The 20,577-nt window shown below is 36.6% G+C and overlaps 2 protein-coding genes across 2 annotated transcripts; both read left to right on the top strand.

Annotated features, from left to right (window-relative positions):
* The first annotated feature begins 1,963 nt into the window (after positions 1-1,963).
* LOC108612096 (uncharacterized) lies at positions 1,964-2,531 on the top strand. Its single transcript, XM_018004996.2, has 2 exons — positions 1,964-2,260; positions 2,320-2,531. The coding sequence occupies exons 1-2, from the start codon at positions 1,997-1,999 to the stop codon at positions 2,428-2,430; spliced, it is 375 nt and encodes a 124-aa protein (XP_017860485.1). The 5' UTR covers positions 1,964-1,996; the 3' UTR covers positions 2,431-2,531.
* Positions 2,532-13,427: 10,896 nt separating this feature from the next.
* On the top strand, positions 13,428-14,262 carry LOC108609879 (uncharacterized). Its single transcript, XM_018001651.2, has 2 exons — positions 13,428-13,944; positions 14,009-14,262. Exons 1-2 carry the CDS (start codon positions 13,525-13,527, stop codon positions 14,153-14,155), a joined length of 567 nt encoding a protein of 188 aa, XP_017857140.1. The 5' UTR covers positions 13,428-13,524; the 3' UTR covers positions 14,156-14,262.
* The last annotated feature ends 6,315 nt before the right edge of the window (positions 14,263-20,577 follow it).

The raw sequence follows: 20,577 nt of genomic DNA, 5'->3' as shown, positions 1-20,577 counted from the left end.
AAGTGTCATTCATGGTATTTGTTCTCTTAGCCGACTGTCTCGACTTGTTTATAGCCCACGCAAGCTGCCAGCATTAATATTTTTCTACAAAGGCCCAACCCTAAGTCTGTTTTTGCGTACATTTGACGACTAAAGTTTCACTTTAAATTTCTTTTCTTAGTACATATTTCTAGTATATATGTAAGTAGTGTATAATATATATTATTTCGATCAAGCTTTGTTGGTTTTTTTTTTTCTAGTTCATATATAAGTATCTAGATGTGACTGACCAGTCTTACTTAAAATTTTAATTGCATCTGTCTAAAAAAAAATAAAAAATAAAAAAAAATAAACAATTTTACTTAAATTAAATTATTAAGTAATTTGTATAATTTAATAAGTTGAATTACATTAAGCGGATATAAATATATTATTTTTTAATTTAATTTTTTTTTTTATATTATTTTTTATAGGCTATCAGCTGAGTTCTGCTAAGATTATATCGTATTATCTATATTCAGATTTTTGCCACCTGCCAAGTTTTTATAATTATAATTATACATAATTGTTAATATATATTATAATAGCTTATAGCCAAGCTTAAGTCTAAAGTGCAGCCATTTAAAGAAGTTGCATATGGCTTAATCCCTGAACGGCAAACGCTTAGACAGACATACAGTGTATGTATGCAAATAGAATTGATGTCTATGGTGGTAGCGCCCTGTCTAATCCAAATTCAATTGCTTAATCCGGTATGAGAGAGACAGCGACTGGCGAGCAACGTTGAAAGATGGCTGATGGACTGGCTGGCAGGCAAGATGGACTGACTGGTGGACTAGCGGGAGGAGTGGCTGCTGGGTGGATGGACTGATGCCTCTCAGCGATGCTGCTGCTCAGAAAGCTTGAGTTAGCTATTGAATTACGCAGATAAGTAGACATACATACATACATATACATATTAAGCATGTATGTACATGTATGCAGAGACAGCACTCTGATATGTCAACATATCATGTTGCAATCGAGTTTCGGGCGCTAAGTAAGCTGTGCTTGTAGTTTCATCCGTGCTAGAATGCCAAATGGAGCTGGCTAAGATGCTTACACAAAATCGCACTGTTGACTCTTTCATTTTGACCAGAGCTGCTCTCGTTACTCAAGCTCGAAGTGTGTGCACAGATTTTTATTGTATGACGTGCCATAGCAGCATCTTAAGTACATTATGTCCTTTAAGCTTGAGAGCTTCTTTTTTTTCTTTTTTTTTTTTTTTAATTATTTCAAGATACTGTGGCATGTCCTTACAAACGTTTCCATCACCTCTAATTAATTAAGAGGTGTACGTTGACATTTAAGCATATTTTCGCTAGCGCAATATGTACTCAAAGAGCGCTTCAGTGCGGTTTAATTAGCACGGATGACAGGATGTGTGAATATTCACGTTTATTAATTCCATATACTCTTTGCACAAAGTCAGAGCTTTCAGGGCGCATGGCTGGCTTTTAAAACATTTTTTCAATTACCGCAGCGAGTGTCATCTGGCGCACGAGCAGAGCTCATGATGAGTTGACAAATATCAGGCGTTTGTCGGCAAACCGAGAGCCAACTGAATTTTCGCTTTTATGTGAAGTACCTTTTCAGGTGGGTCTTGGCTTTGCCACGTGCGTTGTAAGCGATACGAAATGAAAATGGCGTTTTCGCTTTGTCCCTCAAATTTTCACAATTTTCCATTGTGCTAAACAATTAACAATGCATTGGGGATATGAATATTATTATTGTTATTCTCATTGCTGGAGCTTGCAGTTTGAAATGATTGTACTGAAAACAAATTTTACTGACAGACCAGTCCTTGCCCCGCCCCAGCATTCCACAATTGTTTCTTGAGCTGCCTAATCAGCTGTGAAGCTATTTCGTTTGCAGCTAGAGCTACATATGTTTACTTATCGTGGCTCCAGCTCAGACAGTATAAAAGCCGCTGAATTCACTGAATTGACGTTATTATTCTAAAAATCATTAGGACAAAATGTATATCACTGTCAGCGCTGTATTCCTGTCATTGGGTTTGCTAACTTTGCCAGTGGATGGCAAGAAGTACAAGCAATATCATGTGCCCGCTCAGTATACGAGCACATTGAAAGTGGGTCTCGAGCCGGTTCATGTGATCAAGCTGCCCGAAGTTGAGGAAGTCCCGTTCATTGAACATAGAGTTGAAGATGTTGTGGAGCATGCGGGACTTTCCGAGTTCATTGAAACGTCATCAGTGCGTATGGAGATGGTACTGAAAAAGGTATACGGAAATTTACTTTAAAGAATAAACCCCACTTATGCCATGTATACACTCCCTAGATGAAGCTCGAGTCGTTTGCGAAAAAGTGTCTTAAGAAGGGCAGCCAATGCTTCAGAATGTTGGATTGCTGCTCTGCGCTCTGCCAACGATCGTCGAAAAAGTGTGTATAAAATAGTAATATATTATCATAATTATTTTATAGTAAATAAAATATTAAAAAAAAGTTTTATTTGTTGTGATTAATATAGAAATTAAATAAATATAAATTAAATATTTAATAATTTGTTAAATACAGCTGATATAACCTGAACAGCTAATTTCAGGGTATAATGGACTTGTGAATGTGTAACAGGTAAAAGATTGCGTGACAGACTCTATTAAGTATATACATATATTCCTGATGAGAGCTTTGAGCTCAGTTGGTCTGTTAATGTTTGTCTATCCGCCTATTTCTCATAACCAACACACGGCAGATATTTTAAGTCTTAAATGAATACCCATGTATATCAAACCCAGTACCTCTTACTTTTTATACCCTGAACCTATTGAAAATGGGAAATCAGGGTATAATGGTTTTGTGAAAAAGTATGTAACGGGCAGAAGGAGGCGTGGCAGACCCCACAAAGTTTATATATTCTTGATCAGCGCGACGAGCTGAGTCGATATAGCTCTGTCCGTCTGTCCGTCCGTCCGTCCGTCCGTCCGTCCGTCCGTATGAGTGCGTCGATCTCAGAAGTTATAAGAGCTAGAGAGCTGAAATTTGGCATGCATACTCGTGAGTACTCGCAGTACGAGTTTGCTTTATTTTTTCGATAAATTGTCCGATAACTTTTTTATCGAGAATAATCGAAAAATTGATTTTGTTTTTTTAGCCTAATTTGAACATTTTTAGAGATGGAGTCTTCAAATTTGCGTTGTATATAAAGTTAATCGATACAAAGATTTTGTAATTTACAGATTTTGGATACCACGCCCCCTTCTCCCCCAATTTGTAAAAAACGCATTTCAAGTACTAGAGACTTGGGCTTTGGAATGTAAACACATATTCACCATATGATTACGCTCTGAAAGTTTCATTAAGATCGTATGTCTACGAAAGAAATTATTCAACAAATAAATTCTCATAATATTGCCCACACTGCAGCGCAGCCCAAGCGCAGTCGCTGCTTACTGCGCAGTTAGCAGAGCGCAGGCTTATGCGTGCGTGTGGATGCATGTGTATGTATGTGTGCATAAAAGAAGTGCAGAATGATTAGAATATCAGCTTGGAGGGTTCAGGGTATCTCCTAGTCGAGCAGTCTCGACTGGAGCTTTCTTACTTGTTTGTTATCCCTTCTTTATTATTAAAAATTCGATAATTTTTTTATTTATTTAATTTTTATTTTTTATTTATTTTATTTTTATTTTTATTTCTTTATTTATTTTTTAATTTTAATTTTTATTTTTACTAGCTTGAATACCGAAAATAAAAAAAGAAAATCACTTGATTAACTTGGGGCTTCGGTAGTGAATGTTGATTATTTGCCTGCTTTCGCACCAATAATAATAGGCTTCAAATACTGCAAATAATACGTTGTTGTTACCCCGCTCTAGAATTTAATCAAGGAAGTGAATTTGGAATGAATGGTGCAAAAGTTCAGGTATTAAAGATACCTGAATATCAGTGAATCGTAGTGCCTAGGGTATCTGCTAGCTGGGCAGCCCTGACTAGAGCACACTCATTTCTACGTTGCCAGTTCTATATTACAAAAGTTGTATTCTGTTCAGCTGTTATGCTATCAGCGCATTCTAAATGTTGTGATTTCCGTTACAAATCAGCTGCATTATGCTAAACACATGCCAACTGCAGCGAAGTGTGAAATGGAAAATAAAGTTGAGAAGAGAACTGAAACTAAACAACAACAAAACATGAATATTTTTTCCCTAAATTAAACTCCATGTAGGACTACAACTACAGTATACGAAATTTGAGCGGAGTACTTTGAACTAAATATTAAGTATACGCCACGTACTGCTCAGAAGCTCGCTCTACTCTTCACTATTAGCTGTGGGAGGCGGCGCTGCTGCTCTTCTTCATTTGGCAAGCGAAAATGGTGTGCAAATCAAGTTTTATGGCCAACAGGGACACACTCACTGACTGCCCAGTCAGATGGACGCAATGGGCCAAGCAGCTGTGCGAATGCTAATCAAGGCAGGTCGCAGCAGAAAATGCATATATAATAGCCGCATAAGTTGGAGTGTGGATGGAGTACATGAATATTGTGAAGCAGCTGCTGCTGTGGGAGATGAGTGGTAGATGAGTGGGCTAACATAACACACACAACCAAACACACACACACACACACACACACACACACACACACACACACACACACACACACACACACACACACACACACTCAGTCAGTCAGTCGTATTTCAATTGTGCCAGTTCGGGCAACAGTTTTATAAATTAATAACAATAATTTATACACAGCAGCGAGTACAGCAAATCATAATAAATTCAGTAAAACTTTCAACATGCACAACTAGTAGAACAACAATTACAGCAACAATAAGTTGCATTTGGGTCCGAAGTCGACAATTCTCACCCGTCGTACCCAGCCTTTGCCATTGCCTTGCCTCCGGCTTGCTTGCCTGATTTTCCATGTAGATTTATAAAGCAGCCCCCAGTTTGGCATTGCTTGGGGTCTGGGGTTCGGTGTGAAAAACTTGTTTATGAGAGCGAAAAATGAGCGCTTCGAGTTAGTTGTTGTTGTTGCTTTCTCTCGTTTTTTTTTTTTTTTTCAGTGCTCTTTGTTGCACTCCCGCAGCAGTGTTGCCACAATAACAACACGTAAATCTGGCACCAGCTGACAAGTACTGAATTTTCTCTTGTTACGCCGCTCGGCAGCCCATGGCGCAGCTCAAAAGTTGCAGAATTCAGCTCGGTTCAGCCGCACCCGGACCTAGCGCAATCCCATTCATTGAAATATTAATGCTAATGGCTAGAGGGAAACATTTGCTGATTGTGTTCTCCAGTTTGAATTTTGTGCGGTATTTCGGCTCGAGCACCAACACCAACACCAATTCCAACACCAACACCACCAACAGCAGCCATAGCTGCCAGCCAGCGCCGTGCTATGCTATGACGAGTTTTCCAATAAATTAATGAATCTTGCAATAGCTGTTGCAGTTGCTAGCAATTTCCGGAGCACATGCCAACTATCGACAGCCAAAGAAGATCTACAGCAAGGCGGCAAGCGCCAGTCAAGCTGTGCATACCAAAGTGGTTCACATAATTTCTAATGTGCCAGCAAATGTTGATGAAAAACTCTTACCCGGGCTGCTGCTAGCCCATGAGCAAAGCATCACAGATCAGCCATAATATGCACAAGAAATTCATCAGTTTTTGCAAATCTGACAAGATTCAGACTGCAATGCTCAAAATTACCCACATTCTTTAGATGCTAAGAAAAATATATGAGTATTTGTGTGCATTTAGGAGGAACCTTCGCTCTGACTCTATTTCCTTTTACCACAAAAATTTCACAAAATTGCATTTCATTGCAGAGCAACAGACGTGTGTGGCAAGTAGAAATATTTTCGGCTTTGATTTGTGCAAAGGTTCTATTGCTAATCTCCAACAGCAAGTGGACTCTGCATATATGCAGATATGTACTTTAAGTTACATGAATTTATTGGGGTACTAGGCTCACCATGACATATTCAGCCACGGAAGGAAGTGAAGGTATATGGTATGGTAGATGTAGACATTGAAAGCTGGAGGACTTGCAATGATTATATTCAACAGGTCGAAATTACTCTGAATATTCATTTAGTATTTGGGGGCTCAATAAGTCGTAAATACTCTGTATTTTCCAGTGTTGTCAATCTAAAATTGTTTAATCTAAAATTTATGAAAAGTAATTTACATTTACAGCTTGAATTATATCCATTTTCAACATATATGAATATTATATATATAAATTTAAGGTTTAAGGTTTTAGGAAATTTCGTTGTTTGATCTAATATTAATAATTAATAATAATAAATAATTTACATAAATTATATGCTTGAACACTCAACGTACTTATGATAAAAGCTTCAATTACTCATATTAATATTCTTTCACTCACTTCAATTTCAATCATAAATTATAAAATATTTCCAGCATATATTTCATAAAAAAAGCTCTATGAGTTGAAACCAAATAAATGTTTGCAACATATCAAACATACATACATACATACATATGTACATATTTGTTGCATTTGGAATTGTTTGCCAACCAATTGAAGTTTCTATTTCCGCGACTTTTTTAAAGTTCACTCCCGAAATATTCGGAAATGTCATTGGTGTATAAATTTCGTGTTTTGTTGGCACTCGAGTGCGACAAGGCCACAATAAAATGGCTGACCAACAGCCGCACGGTCACGTGCCGGCTAGGACGTGCTATGAATTAAGAGTTGGCCAACTTGTGCGCCACTACATGGAGTTGAGTGAAGTAACATAGTGTCAAACATCAGCGCTCTAAATGGCCAAGTCAAGAGGCCCTGACAAGCAGCAAAAGTCGTAAAGATGGCATCTCTTGACTGCTGCTCGCGCTGTCACCTGCTGCAGCCTTAAAAAAGAGAAAGAAGAGTCGAAGGAAAGGAAATGCTCAAGTTTCAGTGCCAAAAAGAATGCTGCACATTTTTATGGGCGAACGCATCAAGTAATTGAATTTTGATGAATTCACTTTTATAACATAGTTGTTAAGAATTCAAAAGCCGCCTTCAACTGCCGCTGCTGCTGCTGTTGTCGTCGCATAATTTTATGTGAAAAAAAAAAAGAAATAAATAAATGCACAATTGCCGCCAGCTGTGGCCTGCGAAAGACATCAAACTGGAAAACTTTAGTTGTCGGACTGCCTAAAACCTTTGCCAGCTGCTGTCGCCTCCTCGTGCGGCTCAAGTCACGTGGCATTTGTCAGGCTCTAGACCAAGTGCACATCAGTAGGTGTAAAAGTTTGCGCTAAAGTTCAACCATTTTGGCTCGTTTTAATGAGCTTTTGCTGCAAAATTAAATGGCAAAAGGAAAGTTTTTATAATTAGCCCAAGGATTAGTTTTACCAAAATGGAAACTTCGACTGGCAGCTGCAACTACAAATTTCTTTGGCCAGCTTTATGCAAGTCGCATTTTATTTCTAGTTGCCTTTAAGAATGATATATCAAATTAAAAGGTATCAAAAGCATTTTTAATAAGTCTTCAAAAAAGTTAGACTCAGGGTAAAGTTTCTAAAAGCAGTCAAGCAACATTTATTGACTAAGAAAATGTTCGTCAAGCACGAATGCATTTCGCTCTAGTAGTAAAATCTTGTAATGTTTGTCTTGGCCTAAAAACTTGAAGACTTACCTAATTAGCCAAGTTTGTTTTACCTGATGACAGAGCAAAGTATATGAGTATACGAGAAAAAATTGGCCTGAATTTTGTTCTTCGAAAATAATGATTTAAAAATATTATATAAAAAAATTAAAAAAATATTATATACATACTTTTATTCAACCTGTTTTTTGTGAAAATCTGCTTTTTGACTCTAATTTGCATTTCATTGCATTTATTTATTTTTTTCACATTGGCTTTGTGGAGCATGAAAACTACAATTAAATTCATTCGATCTCGGTTTTAATTTGAGAATTATTTTTATATAGATTTCCTCTTCGTTAGCCGATTTTTTGTCGACGAGCAAATTAATGCCAATCGCAAATTGCAAAGAGGAAAATTCTTTTTAAGCGCGACGTGTGCGAGCGGCGAGCTCCCAATAAATTTGCATGTAAGAGACATTCAGAGAGCAAGCAGCAAGCAGCAAGGAGCAAGGAGTAAGCCGACCAAAAAAGGACATTTAAAAAATTTAATTAATTCAATTGAAATGCGACGAGGCGACATGGCGAATGAATGCGCGCTCTATAATTTGACTATCTCTCTCTCCCATTCTCTCTCGTTCCCTTTTGAGGCTAATTTGAACTGCCGTTCGGTTATTGTTACAGCTGAACTTTAATTGCAATGGAAGTTTAATTCGATTTATAAGAACGTATATCGGTTGGAGAGTAAGCGTAATTAGATAAGTGAAGAAAGTACTTTAAGTATATATTAAATATATGTATATACGGGCATAGCAACAAAAATCCCGTTGAAAATTTCAACAATTTTCATTAAGTGCAAATAGTTTACATAATGTAATTAATTTTCTATGAAATAACAGCTCGTGTAATGCGTAAATTAAGTGCAGAAAATTGTATTTTGCGCAGTAATAAATTAAATAAATTTGCATTAATGCAAACGCAGTAAATTTTATTGACACTACAGCAAATGTCAGTCCGTCGGTTCGATAATCAAACCCATTATTGTCCTTATGGAGCGCGAGTCAATCAAGTAAAATAAAAGCGAATTTAATACTCTGCTCGGTACTAATTACCATATAAGGTTCTGTTTGAGGTCAATAATCAGCATGGTATTCGCATTAATCTCAGATATTGTCGCCGCATTGGATAGCTAATGCCACATTCCATTCGATGGATGCAACAGATTATTATGCTAATTATTGAACTGTTAATAATAATGCTGCTCATTAGACCCGAATGCTGTCTCCAGCTGGCATGCTCGACATGCAATTAGACAGTTAATTATCATCTGGCTGTGTGATTTACATGCATACGGATTCCATTTACAAATGCAAATCGATCAGGTATTTGTCCTATTTAGTATAATTACCTTTGCACTAGTTGCACACACGCTAGTTATTATGTGACCATCATAGGGATCATACTACAAAGAACTTCTCCCATTTGCTTTGTTTCGTATAACTTCCCATTGTTGCTCACATGTAATTAGTTGACGAGGCAATCGTGGTAGCCTAATTAGACGAGGCGCTCTAATAGGAAGCCCCCAAAATATTCATTGGCAATTAAACTGTGATTTTTAGGGATTCACCACTTCAAAGCGAATCCCAAAACTTTGCATTTCTCATTAAGATGAACTGAGTGCCTACCCTAAGCAATGACCAGTTGCCAGGCAAACCATTTGCCTTTGCTTCGATAAGCAAAGCTTAAATTGTAGCTGTGCTCATGGCGACGATACCCTGGATGTGGTCGTTAGTTACGTTGGTATTTCCACTTGTTAGACTCTCAACGTAATTGATTTATAATCCGTTTTCATTGAAATCGACAAACTGGAGTAATTCTCGAATTTTCTTGATAAAATTCGGATACTTTATAGATTTAATGACGGGTTGTTTATACCTTTTGACAGAGAGGGGCAGATAGAGACGTAGAGATATCATATTCAAAAATTGATGAATATATATCTAAATCTGATCAAATTCTATTTTTTATATGGATCCGCCGAATATGGACAGCTTTGTAACAGCCCTGTATTGCAGATATATTCCCTCTTCTCCAAAAGTACAAAATATAGAGTATACATATGAATACTTTTCTATACTAGCCCACAATATATCAGTTATATTCTCTGCTTTCCATAAGCTGACTATTTCACATTTAGGCTCTTCCATCTATGAACACAGCTGCCTACATGCATTCCATCTTTACCGTTTGACCAATGAATGACGTTCATAAAGGCCCAAGAAAATAGTGTTGAGCAAAAAAAGAAATGTTTTTTCCGCGCTCAGCGACAAAACGCCCATTCAGCGACTTGACACTGCCTGATAAATGGTCAAATACACAAAAAAAAAAGGAGGAGAAGAATGAAAAGAGAAGAGGTAAATTTTTCAGTTACTTCTTGCTTTTTATTTGTGTTTTGTGCATGCTGCATGTGGATATTATCGGGCGTGCAACGTACGCCTCATTGAAGTGAAAGTATTGCAACATATAAGCCAGACAGTGGCAATAACCATGACAGTTATGAGTTTTTCGCAAAGCGAATGCGAATGCGAATGCGAATGTGAATGTGAATGGGAATCGAACGAGCTACTAGAGCAGTGTTGCTCTAGCCATGCTATTGAAATTAATTTGACGCTTGATGTGGACTCTTGAAGCAGAGAGCATAAAACTCTAGATGCAATTTCGATTCATTTCATATGGCCTCAGTGATTCTTGTGCTTCATTGATTTTCATGGCCTGGCCTGGACTGCTCTGGTTGCAAATGACAAAATACGACAACGATGACGATAACGAGGGAAGGGCGTTGGGCGTTTGCCTGAGTGCTGTGGCCGTCCGCCATTAGCTTGGGCAATAATGAAAACCGGATGAGCTCATATGCGCCGACAGCCACTAAATCGGCAGAGTCAACGCATCGTGTTGGACATAATATTGCATTTGCTTTTAGATCAAAATTAGCCAGACCAAACAAAGATAATTGCTTGAGTGGCTGCCAGATAACTGAGTAACTGGTTTGCGGCTGCAATCGGGGGCCATTCCATGAATTGGCAGCCACAAAGCTTATTTGAAGCTTAGGCTGAGGCATGCAACGCAGTGGCAATGCAATATTCTTATATAATCAAACGATAACTTGAATCATTACATCATTACAGCTTCCGGTATGATATAGTTTAGTAAGTAAAGACCTCAATAAAATATATTTAATTACTAAAATATATCATACCTGAAGCTGCGCTAGGATTAGTTTTTATTTGATACATATTTGCCTGCTTTGTTCGCACCAAAGTTTTTGCCTCAACTATGCAAATTCCTTTTTCATTTAAATTGCTTTACATTAGTTTCCAGGTGTATTTAATTATTTGAAAGTTGTTGTTCAAAAAAAGTTGTGTGAGATATGGTATGTGTTGGGCAATAAATACATTTTAATTTACGCAGATTAAAGGCATATTTTATTTTGAAAATTGTATTTACCAGAGCTAAGCTTTATGCTTTAAATGTTTGTGTTTTTACATATTTATATATGTATATGTATCTAAATGTGTAAAATTACTATTTCCTTTTGCTGTATTGTAAAACTAAACAACTTTTTATACAATGCTCAATGTGTAAAAGTTTCGACTCGTTCAATGTGCATTAGACCAGCAGGTAAACCTGAAATATTGTATAGCGAGAGATACTGAGCGAAAGTGAGTGAAGTAGGTTGAGAAAAATATAGACATAGAAAGACAGAGAGAAAAACAGATAGGGAGAGCGAGATAGAAAGAGATGGAGTTATTAAATAGGCAAGAAAAAATGACTCAGGCTCATAAATACCAATCAGAAAATCAAGATATCTGACATAAGATGAGCTTCAAATGATTTCAAATGTTTTATTGGATGTTTGCTGTTTCAGTACATGGTTATATTGACTTTGTTGTTGTTGCAGCAACAAACCAAAAACATGTGTCTCATATTAAACCTTAGCATGTATTCATTATTTCAAATACTATGTTAAATCTAACACAAACCTTTAATTAGTCTGAGCAACTTTGGTTGTATACTCTCTTGGAATGTCTTACTCGAAATTTCAGCAATGTTTATCTCTGATTACTAAACATGTTGCCTCAAAGGCATTCAAGCATGTGAGATCTATTAGAGTCTTGTCTTGTTTTAAATTAATTTTAAATAATTTAGTTGTATCGCATTTAATCTGCACATGATGCAAATTTATTTGTGCCTGCGCACAATCTATGCAAATTTATTTGTGTCAAAGCAGCAGAGCACAATAGAAAATTGCCCACTTCAAGTTCGAACCCAAATGGTTTGAGTTTGAGTTGCGTTGGGATATCGTTTGTGTGTGTGTGTGTGGCCTAATTTGGCATGTAACCAAAGTCATTAGGAATTGACTTTGGCTTTGGCTTTGGCATTTGCTTTTGCCTTTGCTTTGGCATGGCCATTGGCGTGGCCTTTGGCATTGGCATTCAAGGGATCAATTCGTTGTGGGAATGGCCATATCGGCTGCGAAGACTCTTATAATCTTGGGGTACGCAACCCGTAACCCGAATGAACCAAACAATCTCACACATGTTTGCATTTAATCCACTTTTATTGCAGCTTTGGGGCATGCGACCCTCAGTTATTATGCTGATTGTGTTGACACACCCATCCACACATACTCACACACACACACACACTCACCCACGCAGTGATTTCATTGTTTGTTGTGTGTTGTTGTCGAGCTGGATATTAAATATTTAAAGGGCTCTCAGGTTGTTTTTACCTTGACCAAGCCGTCAAGCACACTCAGAGTCTATTGCGAATTTATGAAAATTCTATTTCAGTTGTAAACAAATCAAATTGGGCCAACACATGCCTTGAATGGTGATTTGTATGCCAAATTTAAATACACTTTAAATGTCAAGCTCAGGCGTTGCTGCTGCTGCTGCTTGATTACCTCTCTGTGGCCGAGAGTCCAAAGTTCCGACAAAGTTTTAATTCTTTCCCCAGCTGTCGAACCTTTCACCTTTATTTAATCAATGCCAGGCAGCCTCTGTGTGCCATTGACTGCCCCAAACTTTACTCCCTATGGCAACTATGAAACTTGAATTGCATATGTCTAAGTTGAAGAGTGCAGAAAATGTTGAAATCGTTGGCGAATACAAGTTTTTGATTGAAACAACATTAATGAAGCCAACAAATGGCATTGCTACATGCGTGGAGTGAAGGTATTTTTTAAAAATATAAATAAAAGTTTGTTTACGACAAGTGAAGACATTTCAACAAGAAAAATAAAAAATAGTCGGCATTGTTTTGAAAAAAAAAAAAAAAAATAAATAAAATAAACTAAATAAAAATAAAAATATTTTTTAAAATATTAATAAATATATAAAATTACAAAAATAAAGCGTCTAAGTTATTTATATTTTACTCAGATTTTTGTGAAAATATTACAAAATATCTTAAAGGCTATTTTTTTTTTGTTAAGTAACGAGAAAAAGAGATGTAAATTACTAAACTTATTTATATATTTATATATTTTGTTTTTCAAAATTATTAGAAAATATTGTTAATTAAAAGAAACAAAAAAAAAAAAAAAAACTGTTTGCATGATATAAAAAAAAGTAATTAATCAAATATTAAAATGAATATAAAGTGCTAAAGTTATATATATTTTATTGAAACGTTGTACTTACTTAATATGTAAATACTGACTTTATGTATAAAAAATTTATTTTAAGTGAACTCACTTATGTATATTTAATTTTATAAGTCGATGAGTTACTCCTAAATTGCTCATCGGATTTCGGTTATTGAATTTTTCTTTCACTTTTTCAGTGAGCTAATCTGAACCAAGTAGCCTGAGCCACAAACGCTTTCAATTCTCTCTCAACTTGTTTACACGAAAATTTTGATATGGTATAATTCGTCATGCAGAACAACGAATCGAGTAAAGGAAATGTGCCCAAGGAAGACGACATGATGGTCACTGGCAGATCGTGCCTGAAGAAGCCAGACCGAAATCTTGGTCATTACATGCAACGCAATGTGAGTCAATATCGCCAGGAAGGTGGCGAAAATCAGCGCAAGTTGAAGAATCTGAACAGGCAATTCGAGCGCGATATTTTGCACCTGGAGAACTCAATAACCAGCCTGGAGGTGCCCGAAAAAAGTCTAGCTGCCGAGTGGATGAGCAAGCTGAAGGCGCGACCCCCAAACATGAACGAAGCGATCGCTCGAAACTATATTCTGACCTATATGCTGCGACTAACCCATTTGGATATGTTCAAGGTGAAGCCGTTCAATGGGCCGCCACCTCAGAATGCGCTCTCGAATATCAGTTCAGCAATTGTAAGTTACAAAGAGTGGAGCTAGCAGACAAATAAATACCCTATTTACATTTGCTATTTTACAGCCAGTGCTTAGCACCAATACGAAGAGCATTTCAGATCTCTACTGCGACTCAATGGACAACGGCGCCTTCTTGAACAAGTTACCTGTGCCGCGCGATGGCGCCTTTTTCGTCATGCACCTGCTGCCAAATTTACGAGTAGTTAATTGATTTCACTTCATTGACAATTGCACAAAGTGCGACATTTAAACAAACGCTAAAGAAATTTTTTTGTTATTATAAATGACATTGATACCATATTAAAATTTTCAACTAAAGCGACAAAGTTTTGACTGTTTAGCCAGAGTTGGTTGGGAAATCTGTAAGCAAAAGCTTATCCTGCTAAAATGGAACATACATTCCACCTTGAAGATATTTGTATTAACTTCGGCTAGTTCACTCCACAATTTCGGACTGTTGCGGCTCTGATTGGTCTCTGATTGAACAAGTTGTAGTTCATGTTGATTATTTAATCATAGCTCACATTTCCGGCAATTCGAAGTTGACTTCGTAAATATTAACGAGCAATCTAACTGACAATTATTTTCGAGCAAACATAGCTCCCAATGGTCGAAGATACATATATACATACATATGTGTGTAAACATTTACTATGCACTGTTTCTGGCTTAAAGAGTTTGAGTTTGAATATTTACTGAATGTCAGACAAATTTACTGCGCACTCGCTTAGATCTGAAGGATTTTATAGAATAAAAGCTGCAATTTCTGTTACTTCTTGTTGCTTTAGGTAATATATTGCGATTTTAAATGTATTCAGAGTCATTTGACATATCTATATATATATCTTGATTTATTACTATTTATAACATTCCTTTTTAATATTTATGCAATTGCGAAAAGAATCGAAATAAAATCAAATTACTAATTGCAAATTTGAGTAAAATATTACGCGTATAAGATAAACTGAAAATCATTTAAATCATTTAATGTTTTTACATATCAAATATATTTTGTAAACTTATTTTAATGCATGAAATTTCAATATTCCACATATTTATATTATTTGTATTGCTATTTAACAATATTTATAGTTTTTTGTGTAGAATCTAGCATAAATGCAGCGAGTCTGAGCTATATCTTATTACTAATTGCAACTTTTAATTAAATATCAAGTTACCATTGAAAGATACGCAGCGAGTACAATTTGGGCAAGAGTAATGGCCGTCTGGTCGGGTCCTTTCAATTCGATTCAGGCAAAACATTTCCGTTTTTGAAATATTGCTTTCCATTTCGTTTTTTTTTTTTTTTATACCCATTGCAAATGGGAAATCAGGGTATAATGGTTTTGTTGAAATGTATGTAACAGGCAGAAGGAGGCGTGGCAGACCCCATGAAGTATATATATTCTTGATCAGGGCGACGAGCTGAGTCGATTTAGCTCTGTCCGTATGTTTGAAAGCGTCGATCTCAGAATATACAATATAAGAGTTAGAGACTTTAAATTTTTTTTCCTAGAACACACCCGTGTATAGCACGCGCATATTGAGCTTTGCTTTAAATATCGATAGCTTGCCCCGTTATATTGTTATCGATTAAAACATTATCGAAAACCAGTAATAAATTTATATCTCCTACATCTTTAAAGCTAGAGTCTCAATGTCTTTAAATGTATACTTATATGCATTTTATACAATTTCGCTTTTTGTCAAAATTTACCCCACATCCCTAATTCACCCCTCACCCACACCTTTATAAAAGGCGTATTTCAAATACAAGTGACTTGTTTTTATGTTATATTTATAATTTGAAAGTTTCATGAAGATAGTCCATCCAGAAGAAAAGGTATTAAACAATTAACTTCCCATAGTAAGCCCACACTGCAGCCAATGCGTGTTTATGTGGCGTACGTATGTCTGTGTGTATGTAATTATTGAAATAACAGTTGCTCGAAGAGTTCAGCGGATCTCGTAGTCGAGCAGTCTCGACTAGAGCTCTCTTACTTGTTTTGTTTTCTTTTTACGTGTTATTTCTCCCTTTTTCTGGCTGGCTGCTTGCTGGTGACCCAATGTAAGCCACAGAGAGAAATCCTTTGCTGCTGGCGTGTTTGCAGCTATGAGTGCCCAGCCCACTGTGTAGCAGAGTGAAGACAAACAAACCGGCAAGCGGCAGCGCTTTAAGCAATCGATACGAAGTGGAATGTTTTCGACAACAAGTTAGCTTTGAAGTGAAGCTAAAATATTTGGTGTTCTACGAAATAAATACTAATTAACTGTAGGGGCAAGATAAGTTATTAGCTGACAGCGCGCTAATCAAATGTCAATTACCTGCCCTGCTTCACTTCACTGTCAGCCGCTGCAATTGGGATTTCCACAGGTATTGCGGCCTTCACACATGGCCCGGTGACAGTTTTCCAATTGTGGAACTTCGGCATTCGTTGGCTTAAGTTTTTGACATTGTTCTGTGAGCTGACATCAACTTTGTAGGCAGGCTTCCTTTTGTCTTTCCAGACAGAGCAGAGCAATTCGCGGCCTTAATGGGGTTTCTGCTCATATGTCTCTTTTGTTGGCCTACGTTTCCCATGGTCTGATTGCCTGTTTCCCCAAAGCGTTCCATTCGAAAATATTCAGTTGACAGCTGCGAAATTTCTGCTAGATTAGTTTGCCAGCGTGGAATGAATAAATTTGAATACGTATATCTTCTTAGTTGAGTTTAAATCTTTAATTAAAACGATTTAGAAATTTATTTAGTCATTAAAACATTTAACACACTTTAAGACTTGATTACACAAAGTGCCTTTGGCATCCATAAATCTACAATACACATATTTATGTTTTGGTGAAATGCTGAAAAGCGTTTGTTGACGTGGAAGACATTTTGATGATGAATTACTAACAGTGCATTGAAAGACCAGCCAATCTAAATTGAGTAACTAAAAACTATTAAATACTGCTTAAGTCGAAGTGCTAAATATTGATGTACATACATATATACAGCAGAGATATTATACTCCCAATAAAAGTTCTAAAGCAAAATCATGTCATTTTATATATATTTTATTTAACAATTTATAACATACGAAGCTGCTTTGCCATATAAGCTTTATTTTGTGTAGACATATGAGACAGGTACTTGGAATAAAACTTGTAAACTTCTACTTCTCAAGAATGTTTCTCCTCCTACACAGAAAAACATTTATGTCTTGTGAGTTCTGTGCTCGTTTCCTGTTCATTATTCACTCAATGATTCTCTGCCCATTTAATTGTCCCTTAAATATTTCCATGCTAAGCATTAAATTAAGAAAAGTCCTCTTCTTCTTCTTCTACTTGTCCTTCCTAAGCACTTTGGCTTCTCGCTTTGTTTCGCTTTGCTTAGCTATATTTATGTTGGGCCTAAATCCAGCTCAGCTGTTTAGATAAGTGCAGCCTAAATTTGGGATTAAATTCATTTTGCTTACTCTACAAAGCTGTCGCACAAATATTTCACATTTCTTTTTCTTTCTTTCCGTTAGCTGAGCCCAGACCCAATTTCATTGCCAGCAATTTGCAGTTCATTTTGGGCTCTCGCTTTATTTTTTTGGTAAATTGTTTTAAAATGTAATTTTGTAGGCTTTTGTTCGCTTACCTATTTAATTTATATGTATTTTATTTACGTTTCTTTATATATATATATATATTTTTTTTTCTATTTCTGATTTTATTTCAAGCCACAAATTAGCGCAATCAATTTGAAAATACGTTCCATTTTCTCTTAGAGCTCTGGGAATTCCATGGGCCGACGTAATGAAATCAATTCGAGTTTAATGCTGCCCAGTTCACAATTTGTTTGTCTCTTTATTGGAATTTGTTTGAAATTTATTTGCGGAATTTATGTCGGCACATTTGCATTTGCATTACGATTTGGCATAGACGAAAACAAATTTAATTTTTGCGTTCGCCAGCCCCGGAGCGAACCAATATTTACCTAGGCCTCAAAGGCCGTCTGCGCCTTCAATTTGCTGTCTAGACTGCAGATGCACAGCACATCGTTATAATTTTATTGAACTCTGCACAAGTCTGCTGAATGGAGTGAAAAGGTCGTTTACTAAAATAATTTACACAGACTAGAAGAGAGAGAGAGACAGAGAGAGCGAGAGGTCATTCTGTGATAAATTACAACTCATTATGAGCGCCAAAGCAATTGAAAGAGGTTTACACTGTGTTTGATTGCATATTCATTTTGTATAGTCAATCAGGAAATCTGATTGTGGCTTCACCTTGACCAAAGGCTGCCCAGGTAACAATTACAATTTCAAATTGCCAAAAACTCGTTTTTGGAAATTAATTTGCCATTTGCCTTGCCTTGAAAGGGCCATCACGTAAAGGGCACGAAACGTGGTGTCGCAACAGGAGACGTGCCACTTCCTGCTTTGTTCTAGCCAGTTGCAGGCGGCATCTTGTTGCTTCCTTCGGCCAGGCACATGTGATGGAATGGCAATTTCAAAGTCATTAAGATGCGAGGGTAAAAGCTGCTCGGAAAACGTTATTCGAACTCATATAACATCTTTACGGCTTGCCACACAGCCATCATTCATTTTTTTTGGGCGGGCGAGGGCACGTGCCCTGCCATGCCATTAAATGTAGCATACTTTTTAGCGCCCGCTTCAAAATAATTGAAATCACCTGCTAAATGGCAAAGCTAAATTGCATTTTAATGAACGTTTTTGCCGCTGTTGGCTCGGCTCAAAGCTCCGAGTGCCAAAAGGAAATAAACAAACACAAGCATTGCCAACTGTCGAATGGACATCTGGGCGAAGAGTTTATGTATGTGTGTGTGTGTGTGCTGGCAGTCTGCCTAGTTGATATTTGCTCTGAGCAAAGAGTAGCAGACTTCGATACGAGCTGCGCTCTGCCCAGCTAGTTAATGGAATTTCCTGCCACAGATGGACAGCTGTGACACGAGCAGCCCCAAGCCACGGACAATTCGCTCTGCATATTTCAAAAATTTGCTTTTGCCATTTATTTGGCACTACCGAAATGCGAGTACTTCAAGGCATTTACCTTGGGTTTGCGCATATTACCGTTAGTCAAAAGTTGTTGGGCTAATTGAATATTCAATGCGACCACTGAGAGCGCCTCAAGCCGCAGAGCAATTAATGCTCTCTCATTACAGATGCAAAATAAATAATTCAAAAATAAACTGTGGATTTTCATATTTGGTAATTTGCCTAATAAGATACGAATTGCGGCAGGTGGCCCAGGTAGAAATCTGATTGACTTTTGTATTATTCAATTTGGGCCTTAATTATGAATTATCTATTTCCATGCTATAATTCCGGCTGCATTACGCCTGGATATTGGTTCTGCTGTCCGGCATTGAGCAAACAACTGGCAGCTGCCTGATTATTATTACAAGCGTCATTCCACATCGCCAAATTGTAATTTGAATGCAATTTGTATGCAATTTGCATGCAAAATGCAATCGAATTTCATGATTAAAGCGTGTTGCATTTGCCTGCCAAGGCAATGCGGACAAACAGGCAGGAATCGAGCTGTGATCAGAGAGCTAAGCTCAAAATTTTCGCTGACGTTGATTAAGGGAAATATTTATAACTTTGTTGACGTTTGCTCTCAGCTAAAGTTTAGTTTCTATTTGAAAGAAAAAGAAAAAAAAAAAAACTTGACATTATGATAAATGATGTGCTATAAATTCGTATAAAATATCATGTGGCAACATGCCTGAAGTTGACGAATTGGCTTCTCGCTTATGTGTCTTTGAAAAAAAAAAAAAAAAAAATGTTATTACTTTTATTTAAGCAGATAAAATAAAATAATATACATTTATATAGCCAACAAAATTATTGGTTTACTATTATTATTGCGACTTGCACTCCAATGCAAACCTAAAGACTTTCAAATAAATAAATAATAGTCTTCTTTGAATTTTACTTTAATTTCGCTTATAATATTTAAGTAAATATCCTGGCAAATAGCAAAAGGGAGCACTTGAATTATTTAAATGTTTGCCAACGTGCCCCGTTTTCGCTTCCGAAAAAAAAGAAATGTTTTTCTTTGGAATTGAAAATGTTTTGATAACGAGCAACCGCAGACTGCAATTATAATTATTTTTTGCAAAAAGTGTGTCGTTGTCACAACAATAAAAGCCTCGGAATAATAACCAGCATTTTTTATAATAAAAAAAAATGGGAACGAAGCACTGCAAAATGTTGGCACATGACGGCAAACTGTTGATTTTGTAAATTTTATTTTTATTTTTATTTTCCTCTGTGCGTCTGACTTTTAAATCTTTAATTCAGAACACAAAGTGACATTTTTTGTTGCTCCCATTTTTTTTTTTTTTTTTTTTTTTTTGTTATACATATATACATACATATATTTGGCTGTCGAGTTTTTGTGCCGTGCCCCAATCATTTGTGAATATTAATCGAGCGTGAGAAGTGTTCGCATTGCCAAACGAATCGAAACGCGGAGGCGTGGCAGGGCAGTTACTAGCAAACGCAATATAAATGCATAAAACTTGATTGAAATCTGTGAATGACTAGCGAATGCTCTAATTTTAGCAAAATGAAAGCAAGTAATATATGTATAATTTATGCATAAATGTGTTGAATTTTTGCAGTAGGCCAATAGGATACC

The sequence above is a fragment of the Drosophila arizonae genome, chromosome 3 (assembly GCF_054131065.1).
Source record: "Drosophila arizonae isolate 15081-1271.41 chromosome 3, UAZ_ARI_1.0, whole genome shotgun sequence".
Lineage (NCBI taxonomy): Eukaryota > Metazoa > Arthropoda > Insecta > Diptera > Drosophilidae > Drosophila > Drosophila arizonae.
Note: the sequence above shows the minus strand (reverse complement) of the source record. Positions and strands in the feature narration are given on the sequence as shown.

Excerpts from the sequence above, each read along its gene's own strand:
- LOC108609879 (XM_018001651.2), top strand. The coding sequence starts at position 13,525 with ATGCAGAACAACGAATCGAGTAAAGGAAATGTGCCCAAGGAAGACGAC. Across the intron at positions 13,945-14,008 it reads CGAATATCAGTTCAGCAATT|CCAGTGCTTAGCACCAATAC; the intron begins GTAAGTTACAAA and ends GCTATTTTACAG.
- LOC108612096 (XM_018004996.2), top strand. The coding sequence starts at position 1,997 with ATGTATATCACTGTCAGCGCTGTATTCCTGTCATTGGGTTTGCTAACT. Across the intron at positions 2,261-2,319 it reads TGGAGATGGTACTGAAAAAG|ATGAAGCTCGAGTCGTTTGC; the intron begins GTATACGGAAAT and ends TACACTCCCTAG.